This window comes from Myiozetetes cayanensis, unplaced genomic scaffold, assembly GCF_022539395.1.
Source record: "Myiozetetes cayanensis isolate MyiCay16 unplaced genomic scaffold, myiCay2020 scf18, whole genome shotgun sequence".
In the NCBI taxonomy this organism is placed as follows: Eukaryota; Metazoa; Chordata; class Aves; order Passeriformes; family Tyrannidae; genus Myiozetetes; species Myiozetetes cayanensis.
The window spans coordinates 1,532,222-1,550,641 of record NW_026087389.1 but is presented as its reverse complement, the minus strand read 5'-3'; the positions used below and the strand labels follow the sequence as shown (position 1 = coordinate 1,550,641).

The following is an 18,420-nucleotide window of genomic DNA, read 5'->3' as shown; positions in this document are numbered from 1 at the left end:
TTGACGCAGCCAGAGAACACTTTTAATGCAATTATGGTACAAGTAATAATTGGAAATAAAGGCAGCGATTGAAACAAATGAAGGCAGAGAAGGGACAGGAGCAGACAATGTTAAAAGAGGACCTCAGTGCATTTTTCTGAACTTGGAAGGTTATTTCTGCTCGGAAGCTGCTGGCAAAGGTGGTGTTTGTGAGCCAGGACGACTGTCTCTGCTGACTCTGGGTGGATGTGAGTGTAGGATGGTTCAGTGATGCAGCTGGTGTTATTTAATAGTTCTCACCAGCCCATCCATCGCCTCTGAATCCAGCTTTCTCTCTCACTGATTGATGTGTTATTGCATCAGTAAGGCAGCTTGAAAGATGACTTAAAACGGGAAAAAATACCTAACTATTGTTACTCATGGAAAAGGAAATCTTTGAAATGGCTGTAGCACCGAGTTGTTTGAATACATTTATTTTTTTCTAGACTTTGCAGACCCAAACCCAGGTCTGGAGGTGTGTGGAGGTGACAATGATCGTGCCTCGAGGGCAAGAAGGGCACTGTCCCTTTTGGCAGTCCAGGTGCCTCTGTGCCTTTTTGTCCTGCTCCAGGGGCTGCACCACAAGGAGCAGTTAGGGGATAACGTGCTCAGTGCTGCAGGGACGGGTAAAGGTTTGATCATCACTTTCCCAGCTGATTCAGCGCTCTGTGAGTGCCTCCCAGCTGTGCTGTCCAAGGCCACAGCAGTGCACAGACCTGCTCCTCTCCTTGCAGCTGGCAGGAGAGGGGCCATGAATGGAGCTGTGGGTTCACACACCCCTGAGGAGGCAGCAATTAATGGGCTCTGAAATTCAATGGCTGATAAATACTGTGGGTTTGAAGGTTAGTTGGGTTAGGGAGCAAGGGGATTTCAGGATGGAGCACAGCTGGATACTCCTGGATTGGGTGGAGTGGAGTGACTGTGCTGCTGCAGGGAGGGAGTGCAGGTTAGAAACCAAATATTGCACAAGTGGGGCAGGTGAGCCCTTATTGTGGCTGCTGCAGCTGCTGTGACAGAGGGATGAGAAGCCTCGAGGTCAGCTGCTTGCACATTCTTACTGTGGTATCAGCATAAAGGGGCCTTCTGGTCGTTTTTAACTCAAATGTTTCAGGGCAATAAGAGAGGTATTGCCATGTGCAATTACAACACCTAAACCCAAACTTCTTTGCTTCACATTGGACAAAAAGTTAAAGAAATGAAACCCGTGTGTTTTTTGCAGAGGTGTGTTTTAAATCCGTGATTTAGGGTATGAAGTGTTGGTGTCCCTGTGGGCTCCGACTGTCCATGTTCCAGGGGTGTAATCAGTTGGGATAAACCGAGTCAGAGAAGCTGCTCTGCCTGGTGGAAAATAGACCCCAAGTTAACAGAGTGTTTATTCTGCAGGAGGCTCACACTTGGAGCCTGCATGCAACATCCCTGAGATGGATGAGAGCGTGTTCTACTTCTTTTTTTTTCTGCAAGACAATGAAGTAGTAGAGCAGGAGAAAATAAACAGAATGACATCCGTGCCTTTGAAAAAGAGAGAAGGAAAAAACAACTCAGTTTGTTCTGAAGTTGGAAAAGGAACAGTTTCTCTTCAGTAACTCCACGTTGTGCTTGTCCTGGTGTAGCAGCACGTTGGCAGAGGTGAAATATGTCCCTCAGGGATATAGGGTGCACTCCCAGGAATTTGGGCTTTGTCTTGGCTCTGGTGCCAAGTGCTGCAGGTGATGGCAGGTGCCCCACCAGAGTGTGTTTGATCCCAGCTCTGGGGATGAGGTGCCTGTTTGCAGTGACAGCATTGCGTTAACAGCCCCTAACACCAGGGAGGACGTGCTACCTGCAGGACAAACCCCCAAACCAGGGAGGACGTGCTGCCTGCAGGACAAACCCCCAGACCAGGGAGGACGTGCTCCCTGCAGGACAAACCCCCAAACACCAGGGAGGACGTGCTGCCTGCAGGACAAACCCCCAGACCAGGGAGGACGTGCTCCCTGCAGGACAAACCCCAGACCAGGGAGGACGTGCTGCCTGCAGGACAAACCCCCAAACACCAGGGAGGATGTGCTACCTGCAGGACAAACCCCCAAACAGCAGGGAGGACGTGCTGCCTGCAGGACAAACCCCCAAACAGCAGGGAGGACGTGCTGCCTGCAGGACAAACCCCCAAACCAGGGAGGATGTGCTGCCTGTGGGATGAACGGCTCCAGGCCTCTGCTGGCAGGATCTGCTTCCGCTGATGGCCCTGGAACATTTGTTCTCCCCATTTGCAGAGCAGCCCAGGGAAGCTGGCGTGCTCCCCTTCCCCTTGTGCAGCTGTCTGCTCCGGATCCAGCGTGGCTGTGCTGCCTTGGCTCCCAGCGCTCACTTCCCTTATTTGGTAACACAGCCCTCCAGCCGTTCCTGGAAGGGGCTGCTTTACTACTTTAGGGACTGCTTTCCACTTTCGTTTTTGGTCTCTAAAGCCACGGGTGGAGTCTCAGCAGCGGTGCTGGCATAGCTTAACCCCTGGGTGCTGTCAGCCTGGGGTCTGGTGCTCCGTGGAAGCGCTTGGATGTTTTATTCCCTCCTGCAGTGTGCAATGTATGGCAGCACTCGTGTTTACCGTGTGTGTGTACCTTGTCAGCATAATCTGCTCGTTAAAGTGCCGAGCAGAGTGCAGCCCTGAGTGCTAGGCCTGCGTGAGGGAGGCCAGGTTTTAATTAGCTGCGTGATTTGTTGGCGTGTGCCGTGCTCTGTTCCCGGGGAGGGAAGTGACGGCGGAGCGAGCTTGGACAGATTGAGCAGCATCACTCGATAGGCCTCAGCAAGAGCATCTCTGGGCCCCTGCCAAAAGGATGGGGACTGTTTAGAGCAGGGAGAGGGAGAGGCCTTAGTGAGGTGAAAGACTCGAGCCAAGCCTAGGAGCAGAAAGCAAGGAATAAAGCTTTTGGACTGGGAACAGATGGGCCAGTGGTGTTTTACCTGGCATTGCAGGACAGTTGGGCAGCAGGGCTCTGCTCTGTTCAGCTCCAGCGTGATTCTTCCTATAGTTAGGCAGGTCTGGGTTTTTTGCATCAGTCTTTGCTTTGTTGAGCCGGTTTGTGGGAGTCTGAGCATCTGTGGCAGCTCACCCCTCGTGGTGCTGCCCGTGTGGCACTGGGTGTCTGCACCACACGGCTGCTCACGGCATCTCCCACAGCTGGCTGTGCTCTGCCAGCCCTCCAGACCAGGCACCAGCTTGGGAGTTCACTCAGGGCTTCCCCAAGACCCCTCTTAGCTGGCTGCATCCAGGGAGGAGGAGGACGGGCACCCGGCAGTGCCCCGGGAAGGATCCGGGTTCTGCGGGAGTCGTCGATGCTGTGCTGTGACAGAAAGTGCAATTGCTGCCTTGGAATATATAAAAAGAAACATTGCCAAAAGACAGGGTAATTATTTTTTCCAGTTTTACTTCCTGGCAGAGCCTCAAGTGAAGTTTTTTATGTAGGAGCTCATACTTCCCCGGGGGATCCGGAGCGCCGGGGAGGGAAATGGTGAGGACCACGACTGAGCAGTTTGGCACTTGGGTAGCTGTGGGACAGAGGAGCCTGCAGATGCTGCTGGGAGAGGGAGCAGTTCTCCTCTGCATCCCCACGAGGAGAGGGAAGGGAGTTGTGGGGTTCCATTGTGAAAATAAATAGGTTAGATACAGAAGTAGTGGAGCCCTGGAAGAGATGAGTTCAGGAGCTGTGTCAGGAATGGAGCAACCATGGGCAATTCTGCCTGGGGAGGGAGGGATGAGCTCAGGAAGCTCTCCTAGGGGCTGCCAGCCCTGGGAACCTGTGGATTTGGCAGTTCTGCAGGAGGCAGTGGGCCTGGAGTTCAGGAGGATGACACCTGGTGCAGGAGGAGAGGAACAAATAAACTTTTCAGGGAAGGGATCCCAAGTGCTTCATTAGTGCAGGAAAAATAGAAGCCCTGAGTTCAGTTTTATTATTTCTTCCATTCTTCCAAATTAGACCTCAATAATGTTATCAAATATTTATTTAAGGGGCCTGTATCTTTTTTTGGCAGTGTGGTTTCTCTTAAATAAGCCAGATGCATTTCAGAGCTGAAAATGGAGTAACTTGGTTGAACAGCTGAAAAATGTGCCTTTTCTTTTGTGTGATGCTGTGGTGGCTCATTTCTTGTGACATACACACAGAACACTCTTAAATAGAAATGACTCCTGTCATGCTGTTCAGTCCTGTCAGCTCTAACAGCACAACTGTGTTCTTTCCATGCTGGTCATCACTGACGCTTCCAGAGGGGTTTGAAATTTGATCTTCCTTGTTCTTCCTGTGCTTGGACTGCTCAAGCTTTCCCTGCCTCCTACCCCCACTTCCTGCCCCTAAAGTTTTCTGCAGGAACTTTAATCCAGAAAAGTAAGAACGAGTGAAGGAACAAATGTGAAAAAGAAATTCAAGGGGTGAGCAGCTGAAGTAAAAGGAAATTTGGCCGGGAAATGAATATATTTTGGTTTACTGCTGGGGTAAAATGCAGACTGAAAAGACCCAGAGATTTTGAGGAAGAATGTGCCAGGGTTCCTGTCCTGAGAATCATGTTATAGTGCCTTGCAGGGACATTTGTAATGGAAACTATGAAAAGTGAGATAGGGATGGTTTCCTGAGTCAAGGATCCAGTTCTCAAACCTGGGACAAAGGCTGAAAGCCACAACAGCTTACTTAAAACTACTTCTGCAACTCTTAGGCACATCAGTTTGCTCAGTTGCCTTCATGGAAAGTACAAATGCTTCTTGTAGTGTGTAAAAGTTGAGTTTCAGGGTCTGTGGCAGAGAGGAGGAGTTGGCCTTTGAATTTACCTCTTGGCCTGGTTGGCCTCTAGTCCAGGGTTTGTTTTTGTGCTGGACCAGAGGTGGAGCTGAGCCAAGACTAAAAACTGGGACCTGTGGCTTCCTTGGGATCCTGGGTTAGCCCAAATTAAGGTGAGGATTGTTTCCTTCTCCTTCCCCCTCTCCTCAGCACTACAAGGTCTCTCTTCTGGCTTGTATTTGTTACTCACCAGGAGCCATCGTGGTGCTCTGGCAAATTCTAGAGAGATGATTCTCAAGTAGCTTCTCTTGGTCCAAGTTATCCCTTGTGTCCATAAATTAGACTGTTCCTTGAAGCTTCCAAGGATACCTGGAGCATTCACTGTGTCCTTTACAGGCTGATGGTTTCCTTGCTTCCTTTAACCTGGATGTCAAAAGGGACACGTTGTACTTAACTGCATCCGTGTTTCTCAGGATTTTTCCTTTCTCCTTGTGCTGCTCTCCCTTCTGGCTCTGTGTTTTCACGCAGCATCTTCCCTCGGTACCAGAGATAGAAAAAAGCAGCTGGTCTTCCCTGCAAATGTTTCCTTTTGGAGCTGCCTGTGTATCCAGTGTCTAAATATTTCTCTCTTTTCGAGTAGCAGCTTTCTTTTAGAAGGAGAGCAAAGAGGTTACGTGGAGAAATAAAACAAACAGTGGTGTGTCCTGAGCTCTTGGTACCGAAGGGGTTTGCTTGTAGGGGTGTTTCTGCAGTCAGCTTTGGGCTGCTTTTTGGGCACTGTGGTTGTGGGGGTGTGTGAGTTGTCTGTGCCTTGGTTCTGAGTTTAGCCAGAGGTGTGACTGTGTGTCCAGAGCCTCACAGGATCATCCCCTGCAGGTGAGGAGGGAGGTGTTTGCTCTTCCCTGCTGGAATAAGCTTATCCTGCTCAGCTTCCACTGGAGGAAAGGTCAGCTTGGATGGGCCTTGGAGCCACGTGTCCAGGGCAGGGGGGGAATTGCATGAGCTTTAGGGTCCCTTCCATCCCAAACCCTCCCATGATTTCACGATTCCAAGGACAGCTCTTCCCACAGTACCTGTCAGTGCATCTAAAATGCTGTGTTTATTATTTATAAGTTACTAACAGGGTGATATGGAATTGTATGCTAATTAATTATGTGGATAAAAAACCATTGCTTTTTAATGAATGTTTCTTTAGCAGGCATTGAGTGTCCACCTCTCAGGCCTATAATTTTCCTGTCTCTGAAATCATTGTTGCACTTGTCTCCCTTTGGTTTGATACCTCAGCCCCAAGTTAATAACAATTACATTATTTCCTGTGTTGTTACAGCTTGAACAAACGAAGCAGCAATTCCCATTGGTAGGACTTGGCATAAATGAATATAATACAGGAGGGTGGTTACCCTCGTGTCTTGCAGATGGGAATTGAGGGTGGTTATTTTAACATAAAAATTAAAATATATTTAGATCACAAATGGTGCAGGCTCTCTATTTAAATGTTGGTTACAAGGGTGATTTTTTCCTCCTTTATTCTGCTTTAAAAAGCAAAGCAGTGAAAGGCCTTGAAGCACCACGATGCAGCAACACAGCAGGGAGGTGACAGACGTCACCACAGCTCCAGCCTCGGAGGGTTTTGTGGTGTAATGAGCTCAGTGTGGGAATCCGGGGTGATTGGGCTGCTCTGCAGAGGGACGTGACTGCTACAAGACCTTTGGGCTTGGGATAAAATCCCACTGTGGTTTGGGTTGGAAGGGACCTTAAAGCTCATCCCATCCCACCCCTGCCCTGGGCAGGACACCTTCCACTGTCCCAGGGTGCTCCAAGCCCCGTCCAGCCTGGCCTTGGACACTCCCAGGGATGGGGCAACCACAGCTTCTCTGGGTTCCATCCCAGCCCAGCTCATCTGTGCTTCAGCTTTCCCCTCTTTGGAATGGCAGAACTGTTTGTAACACAGGGTTTGATTTGGGTTCTGCCCCCAGGCTGGACGTGCAGGGTTCAGGCTGTTCTCCTGGGGGATGGAGCTGTGGATGGAGCCTCACAAAATCCCTGCTGGAAAGGAGCTGCTGTGCTCCCAGCAGAGCCTGATCACAGCAAATTGAAAATGAAAGGATGTCTTCTCAGCACAAAGAGAGCCCTTTCAGGAGGATCAGGTTCTTTTTTTCTCCCTCTTCATGGAAATGCAGGAATGATTAATAATCAACACATTTCTGTAGCCGCTTTTGTTCTTTATTCTTTGAACCTCTTAGGCTGTCATCTATTAATTTTAAATCTCAGAAGGAACAAGTATAGAAATAGATGATGGAGTAATCCAAGGGCTTCTGAGGAGGTGAAACTTGCCTGTGATTGAATACAGGCATTTTGTATTATTCTCTAGGCCTCCTGCATGAAAATATTGCATTTAAGGACAAAAGAGGTCTTCATTTTGTCTTTAAATAAATAAACAAACTCTTCATCCTGTGAAGTGTTATCATCCTTGTGAGTGTATTGAAGCTGGGCAGTTCCATAAATATGAAGTCAAGAAGTCTCTTTGCACATATTTCTCTCTGATGAGCAGGCTTTGGCCTTGGGGAAATATCAGGTACCTAAGTATAGAAAAGTCTGAAGAGAAACTGCTAAATTTCAATAGGGAATTGCTAATTTTCTTTTAATTTTAGTATTGCTGTGCAAAGAGGAGTTTGGTTTTTTCCAAGTAACGAAGAAACAGCTGTGTTGGTGTTAAATATTCAGTGGATTTGTAAGTGACTTATTTAAAGATCTTCATCTTTGTAGATTTCCCTCATCTGAGAGCACCCTAAAGTATGATTTTTGTGAGGGGGAGTAATTTTTTTTTGGTTCTTACCTTTCTCCAGTTGGCATTTTGTAGAGTCTGGGTCTAAAAACCGAAATACCAACACACCTTTTTGTTGCCAGCAAAGTATTTGATTCTTGCTTCCTCCAACTGCAGCAAAGTTGGGGAAGACTTTCTACTAAATGCTTAAAATAGGCAGTGGAGATTTGGAAAAAATGATGAGTGCTGGATTACACAACCAGCCTGGCTGGGGCTGAAAGTGCTTCCAGATCATTCAGAAATGGGCACTTTGGGAATGGCACAGGGAGGAAAATGTTGGTCTGGCCCCAAAACAGAGCTGATCAGACAGCAGCAAAGGTGGCACCTGAGGGGAACCTGAAAGAAGGATGGAGAGGAGAAACTGTTTACAAGCGCCTGGAGGGACAGGACAAGGGGGTGCAGCAGCTTTCTGAGCTGTGCTCATGTACCAGTGAGAGAACTGATGTTAATGGCATCACTTAATGGCTTTAAAAGGTGGGAAAACCCTCTGAAGGGAAGGCTGGAATTGCATGGGAGTGCTTGAGTTACGTACTTTTAGGCAGCTTGGTGCAAAAGAAGGGGATGATGTCTTGGGTGGGCTCTGAAATACTTCACTCCCTTCTCTGTGTCATTCCAGCCTCTGTAAACCTGGTATTTGCCATTTTGGACAAGTGTAATAACCTTAACATACTGCCTAAATGGGACTTCAGTTCCCATGTGATGGAGTCCATTAAAAAAAAGACAGAAAAAGGCCAGTCTGGTCAGGTTTTTATTGTGTTATGAGAGCAAAAACTGGGACTGGTTGGGCTTGGACTGGCAGGAAGGGTTGGAAGCTTGGAAGGCTGTGTTGGATAGAAAAAGAGCAAGGTTTAGTCAGGAGAAGGGAATGTAAAAGGGAGAAGAGAAAATTAAAAACATGGAGTAGAAGGAATTGCAGTTGGAATAGTGCAGCTGGCAAGTTTGAACCCCAGAACACTTGGGAACATGGGGGTTTTTTGGCATTGTTTCCAGTATCCTCGGTATTGCCTGTTGCTCTGTGCTGCTGGTGCATGCAGGGCACAGCCAGGCCTTGCTGGTGACATTTCCTGAGCTGCAGGTGGCAGAGCCCACGTGGGATCTGGGTGTCCCAGCAGTGAGAGCATCGATCCCTCACGTGGTGCAATTGCAGCCGTACTCCCTCTTGCTTTATTCCATGCCGAGGAATCGCTGACAGAAGAGCAGGATTTAGCTTGGAAGCATTGAAATGCACATTTAATAACATGCCCATGTAACATTCATCATCCTGGTGGGGTGGTGTAGGATTATGCAATCACTTTTTCCTGCAGGACCTTTGTTGGGTGTTCAGGCTTGATGTATCATCATTTCATCAACGGTGACGTGGTGTTTTATTTTTATACTTATTGTGCAATTCTGCCATTTTTCACTGGGTATCATGAAGATCTGAAAGGAAAATGCATTCCTTCCTGGTTAATATTCAACAAACAGTCTATAAAAAGATGTGGTTACTGTGCAGTAATTGCTTTATTTATCACCTTTCCGATGTGGCTAAAGCTGCTTGAATCTTTGATCAGAGCAGAGAGCCCATGGTTTGGGCTGCTTTGGCTTCATTTGGGACCTTAGCCCTAATTTCCATAAGGATCATGTCTGGCAAGAGTTGGTTCATCTTCCACAGTCACCACTACTGTGGCTTGCACATCCCTGACTGTGATGGTGCTCAGGTTGTAAGTCCTTGATGTTGTAAACATAGAAGCCCACGAGCCCTGGAGAGCTGAAAGTCTTCTGGCCACAAAGTTGATGTAGTTTGACCATAAAGCTGATGTAGTTTGACCCACAGTGGAATACATCCAGTAACAATCAGCCTTTGGTTGCAATATTAAAGTGAATAAGGTAAGGCTGAACTTCTCAACCACTTCAGAAATAGATTTCATAGAACAAATACTAGAAATAAAAATACTGGGTGCTTTTTGTTGTTTGTTTTAGATCTGTAGCTTCGTAACTGGGATGGAAAGCTAAGAAAAACACGTTATGTTTTCCATTCTTGTATTGGACAAGGTCAAACTCTTGTAGACCTCTCCTGGTGCCTGAGGGAGGAGAGGGGGCTGCTTGCATTAACAATTTAGAAGTTAAGCCTAACTTGACAACTTTCTTGACTGAAGAGGATGGAAAGAAGTTCACTGTGACTAAATCTAGCATACAATTAATTCTTCTCTGCAGTTCTGTGTGTTAATTGCTGTCATTGTGTGAACTGATGGTTTCAGCAAAAATAGAAAATTTTATAACTGGTGTGTTGCTTACAATGCAGTCTTAGTTTGAAGTGCCAGCCCGCAGTGGCTTTTTGAATCTCTTCTGTGCTGTCAATCTCTGTGAATCATCTTTATGTAAATGAAAGAAACCGTTGAAGAGAGCAAACCTGGGAAGTGTGGTTTGCGCTTTCCCTCGTGCCTCAGAAGCTTTGGGGTGGTGGTGGCACAATGTGGAGGTGAGTGTTTCTGGAGAGCTGCAATCAAATCTCCTTCCACGTGCCCTCAGCTCTGTCCAGCCCCAGTGTGAGAAGTGTGAACGTGTCCCTCTCAGATGGTGTCCTGAGGTAGAATTACCAAGTCTACCTCAACCTCTGGCAGAACTGAGATGACTTATCTACAGGATTGGATTTTTCCCTTTTTGGTTGATGTGAGTCCAAAGTGTCCATTAACAAGGCAGCCCATGAGCAGCTCTGCTTTCCAGGCACTGAAGACAAACCCCCAGGTCGGTCTCTCCTCACCTTCCTGCTTCCCAAATTGTCTGCAGGGATACACCAGGAGCCTTGAGAAAGGCCCTGTGAGCTGTGCCTGAAGTGTTATATCCATGTCATTGCCAGAGAGGCTGGGAACAGCCTCCTGGCTCTTTTGGCACTTTGGTTGAACTTCTGAGCTGCTACTTTGGGCGCTGCCTTTGAGTAGCTGAATTTATTTTTCTGCGTGTTCCGTTGCTTGGAGACAGCGAGGAGGAGAAACAGTCACTGCGGCTCATTTGGGTTCATTACTGATAAGTTAGCATCTCTAATACAGAAATGTATTTTTAATAAGACTAATGGGCTGTGATTCCTGGCTTTTGCCAGGCAGAATGTTAAATAAACTGTTGATGGACTGGGTATAGAACCTGACACCCCGAGGGCTTTGATGTCAGCTCGAGCAATGCTGAGAGTGGCTGTGCTTGTGCAGGCTGTTCTCTGGGGGGGTTTATGCTGCTGCCACTTTAATGGGTGAATTTCTTCTGGTTTTTTTTTGTCCTGTGTTCCCTAGAAATGGAAGGGATTAGATTTAAAAATTTAACAGACAACAACAGCAACAAACCCCCTCCCCCCCTCCAAACCAAAGCCCCCCAGTCTGACACTGTGTACCTGCTGAAGGACAAAAACTCCAAGCTGAGAGTGCCTAAAACAAATGTGTTTGCCTGGGAAAGCACTGGAACGTGTTCCAGTTTTAGTCTGGTACTGTTTTTGACTGGGACAAGTTATAAATTTTCTGGTCTTGCATCAGATGTTGGCAGCAGCAGTTAGTTTTTAATCATTCATGGGGCAGCATTCCTGTTGCTCAAAAAAGCATTTGTCTGATCAAGAGCTTTTCAGAATTTGTTTATAAACCCTTCCTTACCGCTGGAATATTTGGACAGCGTTAGCAGCAAAACCCCAGCTAATTATGAATAGCTGAAGCCATCTCTCTGTTTATTCCCTGCTTTTATAGATTGCCTCTTCAAGCTGTGTCCCATGAACCGGTACTCGGCTCAGAAGCAGTTCTGGAAGGCAGCAAAGCCAGGAGCCAACAGCACCACGGACGCCGTGCTGCTCAACAAACTGCACGTGAGTGCTCACCTTGGGGTCCCTCCTGCTCATCAGCACTCACCATCCTACCTGAGCAGGGATTTCCAGTCAGCCTGGCACCGTTAACGGGGGCACACCAACAGAGTACATAAAGATCAGTGTGCAGGACTCGTGTGCTGATGGTCACACCCTCTGATTTACATCAAATGCTGCTCAAGGTCTGTGTCCGTGGCACCCGTCTGGGAGCACTGGTAGCCCTTGAGGCTCCTGCCCCGAACCTGTGCTGAATGTCACGCTGCTCTGACGGGGCATTTTGGGTGGTAACAGCACAAAAATGGGACCCTTGAAACAGCTCCACAGAATTCTCAGGCATCGCATCTCGACGTGGGGAGTCGTGAGCTGCTGCTCTGATCAATCTATTGGGATTCCTCAAACAGACAGAGCTGCTGTTAATACATGGAAAAGGTTGATGGGTAATTACGAGTAATTAGAAGGCCAGACAGCCTCTCCTTCCATATTAGCTCGCAGTATTTAATATTTTCTGGGTAAAATGTTGACATTCAGCAGCTGAAAACTCAGTAAGGCAGTTGATTGCTGTTTTTAGAGTCCCTATATAAAAAAAAGCCAACTTAACTTAAATACCATCTGTTGACTTTAGAGTTAAATAAACTCCATGTTTATGCTAAAATTACATAGCTGGAGTACTTCATGTCAAAATTACAATTTGGGTATTTTTAGTCTCTTTAAGCCTATATTAAGCTCATTGTAGCCTGAAATACGAAATGGCCCCGTAGGAGAGTGTCACTTGCTGATTGCCATATGGCTGCCTTGCTCCTGCACTGCACAAAGACCCACTGTTGGACTCGTTTTGCTTCTGAAAATATAATTTTATAAGCTAGAAATATTAACTTGGCAAGGATGAAGCTATTTCGGTGCTGGCTGTAGCACAAAGGTCCCTCACCTGGGCCGTGTTTCTCATGCTGATAAGAGAAGGAGACACTGCCAGCAAGTTGGGGATTCTGGGTTGGTTGTTTTGGTTGTGTAAGGAAAGGGGAGAATTCATGGATTTTAACAGAAATTATGGTCTAAGTAATGCATCATACAGAGAAAAAAAGCGTTGGAATTTTCCTGGATTACAGTGTTGTTGGGAGCTGTCTTCTCTTCCCTCAGTACTTCCCAGTGCAGGTGTTTGGGATCTGTCCCTACTCGTGTGACACTTTGCCCTGTTGTGCCAGTGTCCTGGAAATACAGGAGTGGATCTTTCCAGAATTAGCCCCAGCTGAGTGATGTTTGCAGAGAAATGTCCCGTCACTGAACCACTTGATTTGGGGAAGAGGTTTGAGAGCTTCCATTTTTATTGGGGATTATTTCATCTGCATCACTGACATGAAGGCTGATGGGCTGGATCAGTGACCTGGGGCTTGAAAATAACTGGGTGCCACGTACCCCACTCATGTCCAAACTTCTTTTTCTGCCTGTTGTGTTGGGTCCACGTGTCCCCTTTTCCAGAGTGTTGGCACAAGGGATGCTCCAAACCCCGCGTGGTCTGTGTGGGACCCTGTCCATGTGCTCACAGCTGAGGTTTCTTTATCAGTGCATTTAATTTCCAGCCCAATTGATGATGCAAGATGGGTTCGTCACCACTTGCCTTTTTTGGCTTCTGTTTGTCTGCTGGTGGAATTTACTGTATGCCACGGAGTGCTGGGTGCTGAGGTCAGGTTATTTTAAGTTAATGCCATTTAAGGGATTTAAAATCTGGGACACTTGTCTCTCCCCGGTCCCACCTCGGTGCTGGTTGAGGAGCTGACATCTAGTGGCCAGAGAAGTGCTGCTTCTGGGACGATTGTCAGGTTTGGTGTGTGCTCTGGAAGTACATCCTGAGTCCTAATCGTGTTTTCACAGAATACGTTGTTTTCTGTATTTATAATAAATGTGGCTGGCAGAGAAGTCCTGTCTGTGACTGCTGGTAGCTGAGAGGGATTTGGTGTCTTAAAGAAATCCTTTCTTGACAGACCACTTGGAAATCAAGAAAAAAAAAAGTTATATTTCAGTATTAAGGAGAAAACTGTGCGTTGCTGAATGTACTTCTGAATTTGATGAGCAGCTGTGTCTCAGGTTCTCCTGGAGCAAGAACCAGTTATGATACCTAACACAGCTTCTAAAAAGAGTGAGCTGAAATGGTGAAAGTCTGTAACAGTGAGCAGAGAAACCTTCCTTTGCTGTGGCTGAGCTTTGTCCTGTGTTACTACAGTGAGGAGCTGTGGGCACTTTTATCCTCCAGGAGAGAACTGGACTTACCACAGTCCTTGAGACCCAAACCATAAACCCTCATCCTTAGCCTCCTAACAAGCTTAGTTTGAAATTACCCTCTACCACCAGATAGCAGTTAAAGCAAATACAGATCTATATTTTTAATTAAAATCATCTTTCATGTAAAGTGAGGGCGAATTTCTTAACCGAATCAAATGGTTTTGATAACAGCCCGGGCAAAATAACTCACTTGTAAAACAAAAAGTGCAAGAGGCTCGTTATAAATTATTAACTATTACTGTGTGTCCTTATAGTCACTGGGTTTTGGAGGGGCTTTCCCTTTCATTACCCTGTTGGTGTGACCCAGGGGTGCTCAGCTGTAGCACAGAGTATCCAACAGCCTCGGGAAGGATGAGCTCTGGGAGTTGGGAATTCGGGTACCCAGAGCTGCAGTGGGCATCTGTACACATCTGCTCAGTGATCCTGCTGCACAGGCTGGGGGCATTGGAGCTGTTATAAAAAGACAGGCTGGAGAGGAGTTGGAGCCTGTATTGGCAGAGGAAAATAAAGAATCAAAGTTGAGGTTCTTTCCTTTCCATTTGTATAGAAGTCAGTAGAAAGGAGCATAGAATTCCTGACAGGAATCGTTACCCATCCCTTTTCATCTTTCCCCCCAAAGGTACTTGCCTTCCCTTCTGTCTGAGCTTTTCATCTCGTATTTTATTCCAAAATTTTGTCAAATTGTACCCCAATGACTTAAGTGATGTGTGTCTATCTTCCTAAACAGTTGAAAAAGGGAACTGGAAATTATGCTGTTGGAAGCTGGAAAAAAGGGAAATTGGGCTATTTCAGCTGCTGATTGTTGTTCCAGTTCTTTGAAATACTCTCCAAGAGCCTCAGGTGTTTGGCCACCCTTTTGTAAAACCCCATACAATTGAATTATTGTCCCCTGATTTCAGCATGCAGCCGACCTGGAGAAGAAACAGAACGAAACTGAGAACAGGAAACTGCTGGGAACAGTCATCCAGTATGGGAATGGGATCCAGGTAGGCTGTGGGAACAGTCATCCAGTATGGGAATGGGATCCAGGTAGGCTGTGGGAACAGTCATCCAGTGTGGGAATGGGATCCAGGTAGGCTGTGGGAACAGTCAGAATGGGATCCAGGTAGGCTGTGGGAACAGTCATCCAGTATGGGAATGGGATCCAGGTAGGCTGTGGGAACAGTCATCCAGTGTGGGAATGGGATCCAGGTAGGCTGTGAGCATCTTTGCCAGCTGGAGAGGATTTTGTTCAAAATTCCTCGCTCAGTGGACATTAAATTCCTGGATTTCATGGCCAAGATCTGCAGTATTGCCAGGGTTGGCCATGCCCTGCATGGGATCCTGGGAAGCAGGGACTGGGTGTACACCTATGGTAAGGTCACATTTTTGTTAGGGGTAATTGTGCTTATGTTTGATGTCAGCACTGATTGATTTCTCCAGAAGCACTTAGAGCCTTCCTGAGAGCTGGCCACGTGAAGGTGGCACCTGTGCAGCACCAAATATCTCTCACTGTCAGATGTTGACACAACAAATCGTAAATTGCCACAGAGAAGGAAAGTCCATAGGAATGGTCACATTTTGTGTTGAATGAGACCAAGCAAAGCAAGATAGGAGCAGCTTTGCCTCTTACAGAGAGAGCCACTTACTCCCCAGCATTTCACAACTTGTGCTCCTGAGTTTTTTAACTGGCTGTTGTGAAGTGATGAGGACACGGCTGAGTGTTTGTTGTTTGCTGGGGAAGGGACAGTTGGATTAACTGAAGATGTTTTGTGCTGTAGGACTGTGTCTGTGAGTGCTATTGTGCCTGAGCCCATCGATATTTGTGTATAATTTAGTTTTAACTCCTGCTTAGAAATGTAGTTGTCTCATGCACGCTCGGTTTCTCGAGGGGAGGAAGATGAGCATTCTTAGAACTGAACTCTGATTCTTATTCTAGCTGCTTCACTTAAAAAGTAACAAATACTTAACAGTAAATAAGAGGCTTCCAGCTCTGCTAGAGAAGAATGCAATGAGGGTGACCTTGGATGAAGCTGGAAATGAAGGTTCCTGGTTCTACATCCAGCCCTTCTACAAACTGCGCTCCATCGGAGACAGTGTAAGTGCTGGGAGCAGTGTCCTCACCTGCTCCTCTGGGCACAGCTTGGCCAGGCTGGGCTTGGGAATCCTGCCTTGCAATTAATGAAATGCACAGATCTCTTAGTGCCTGATGATGCAGGAACAACCTTTTTCCTATGCTGTCATGAGGGGGAGGAAAATTGCTATGGTAACTTGTATTTTGGAAACGTGGAATGATCTAACATTGGAGGGAATAAGGGACCTGATTAGGCTGGCCTTGCACAATTCCTGCCCAATTCAAAATGGTAGGAAATGTTGAGTTCCTTCAGGAGGCATGGAAGAAATAATTAGCATCTTGATTTTCAGTGTTGTCAGTTCAGAATCAAAACTCATCATCACTTCGGATATGAGGAATGAGGTAATAAGGAAGTCAAATGTTCCTGTTCATGGGAAATCTGGAAAAATGGTACTGATTAAATGCATTGCCATTTTAATCTCTTAATCTTGGTTTTTTTCTTGCAAAATGTGAGTCACTGGGCTATATTATTTGCCTAAAAGCAGGAGGTAATAAGTGTCAGTGTGCTCTGGGGTTTAAGCCAGGTATATATTTGGCACCTAAACACAGTGAGCTTTATCAAGGAGCAATAATTTATCCTGTAGCCCCCTCTGCACCAGAACTCAGTCTGCTGCTTCTGCAAGGCTCTGAGACCAGCATCACTGGGGTTTTTGCCTCAGTGACTGAGCATGGTGAAGTAAACTCTGAACCAAACAGAACCCTGGCAGAACGCTCAGACCGGCATCTTTCCTAACTGCAGGAAGGTGATTTCCTCCCATCACTTCCATTAAAAAAAAAAAAAAAAAACAGAAGAAAAAGAGTTTTCCCAGTGTGCAAATTTCTGTCTGATGCTGCACTTCCCTCCAGGTGGTCATTGGAGACAAAGTGGTCCTGAATCCTGTCAATGCTGGGCAGCCTCTCCACGCCAGCAGCCATCAGCTCGTGGATAACCCGGGATGCAATGAGGTGAGGGGACATGGGCACAGCTGGAGCAGCTGGACAGAGCTCTCTGTGCTTCAGCTAAGCTGTTTGTACATGTTTTATGAAGTCCAGCAACTTGTTTGGTACCTGTGGCATTGCTTGGTGATCAGTGACTTAGCAGAGCTCGCAGACTTATGTCGTATCTGTTGGGCACTGGCAGAGCTTTGTCCCTTTTGCATGACTGGTTAAAAATAGGGTTTTCCTTCAAAATCAAAAGTTGTGGCACAGTGATGTGCCCCATACTGGTCACTGTGAAGAAAATGAACTCTACCCTCAGCCAAAACCAGCACAGATGTGTAGCACGTGACTTGCAGGCAAGTCAGCTCTGAAATTCCTTGTTCTGGAGTAGATGCAGAAAGGGCTTTGCTTCTCCAGAGTAACACAACCAGGACTGCAGGATTCTGGTGAAAACTGTCTAGAAAGTTAGACAGTGGCTCATATCTTGTGGAGGCAGAAGACAGAGGGACTGATGGGTTCCGTTCTCCCTTTAGGTCAACTCAGTGAACTGCAACACCAGCTGGAAAATCGTGCTCTTCATGAAATGGAGCGACAACAAGGACGACATCCTCAAAGGGGTGAGTCCTGGAGCCCTGCCTGCCTGTAACCCACTCCCTGGGGCTGCTGCCCCTGCTGACCCTGCTGCTTTGGCAGGGGGACGTGGTGAGGCTGTTCCACGCCGAGCAGGAGAAGTTCCTGACGTGTGACGAGCACAGGAAGAAGCAGCACGTGTTCCTCAGGACCACGGGCAGGCAGTCGGCCACGTCTGCCACCAGCTCCAAGGCCCTGTGGGAAGTGGAGGTGAGGGGTGTAACCCAGGCTGGGGGTGGCTTTGGAGGAACAATTACTGCTTCTCTTTAAAAGCACTGTATCTGGAATTCTTTTTTTAGCCGGTTCTTTTACTGGCTGCGCTTTCTGTGTGACAGTGACAGTGGAGTTCTGCTCTCTGGTGGTGCAGCACAGAGCTCTCAAGTTCAGGTGCTTGACAATTCAGAAAAGGGGGACAGAGAAACATCTATGAAGTCATTTTCTTACCAGTCACTGATGTTTAACACCAGCTTATAATTTCCACTGTCCCGCTGAGTGTACTGAACGCTCTATTTTTGGTGTGGAATAATGTGATTATGCATATCCTCATTTGATAGGAGGCTGCAACCCTTTGCTGCTCTGTCCGAATTGGCTTTTTTTTCCTCTACTTGGCTTTTAAACAGAGTGACTAACACCTTGGCCAGCTCTGGCTTCTTAAAATATCCTCAATCTACTGGTGTTATTAGAGTTGGTTTATGCTTTTAAATGTGAACTGCATATAAGAATCAAAAAATTAATTGTAATGGTGGGTAGGTGGTGTTTATATTCTCCCTCCAGGAGTATCTGCTTTGACATTCAGCTTCTCCTGTATCTGAAATGAAAGCCTGACTCTTAATGCACATTACTTGGACATGGCACAGCACATCAGTCTGTGGTAACTGTGCATGTGTGTGCAGCCCCCTGGTGCTAAATGTGGGCACAGTGAGATGGACTGTGCTGGGTTTTCCCTAAGGAAGCAGGTGTATCCACAGAGCAGCTGATGTGAGGGAACAGATCATCAGGTGACGGAGGCTCTGCCTGCCCCAGGAGTCAGGGAGTGAACAGAACTGTTCTCTTGTACAGCAGCGTTGCATCTGAAATATGT

The 18,420-nt window shown here is 47.0% G+C and overlaps 1 protein-coding gene across 10 annotated transcripts in view; it reads left to right on the top strand.

Annotated features, from left to right (window-relative positions):
- ITPR1 (inositol 1,4,5-trisphosphate receptor type 1) overlaps nucleotides 1–18,420 on the top strand; it is a 158,258-nt gene that overhangs the window by 35,516 nt on the left and 104,322 nt on the right. For 8 of the 10 annotated variants that reach the window (XM_050313080.1, XM_050313079.1, XM_050313081.1 and 5 more), the window contains 6 exons: nucleotides 11,292–11,407; nucleotides 14,578–14,664; nucleotides 15,597–15,755; nucleotides 16,638–16,736; nucleotides 17,243–17,326; nucleotides 17,403–17,549. In XM_050313080.1, coding sequence (XP_050169037.1) covers nucleotides 11,292–11,407; nucleotides 14,578–14,664; nucleotides 15,597–15,755; nucleotides 16,638–16,736; nucleotides 17,243–17,326; nucleotides 17,403–17,549 — 692 coding nt within the window. The other 2 variants (XM_050313084.1, XM_050313082.1) reach the window with 2 other exon arrangements.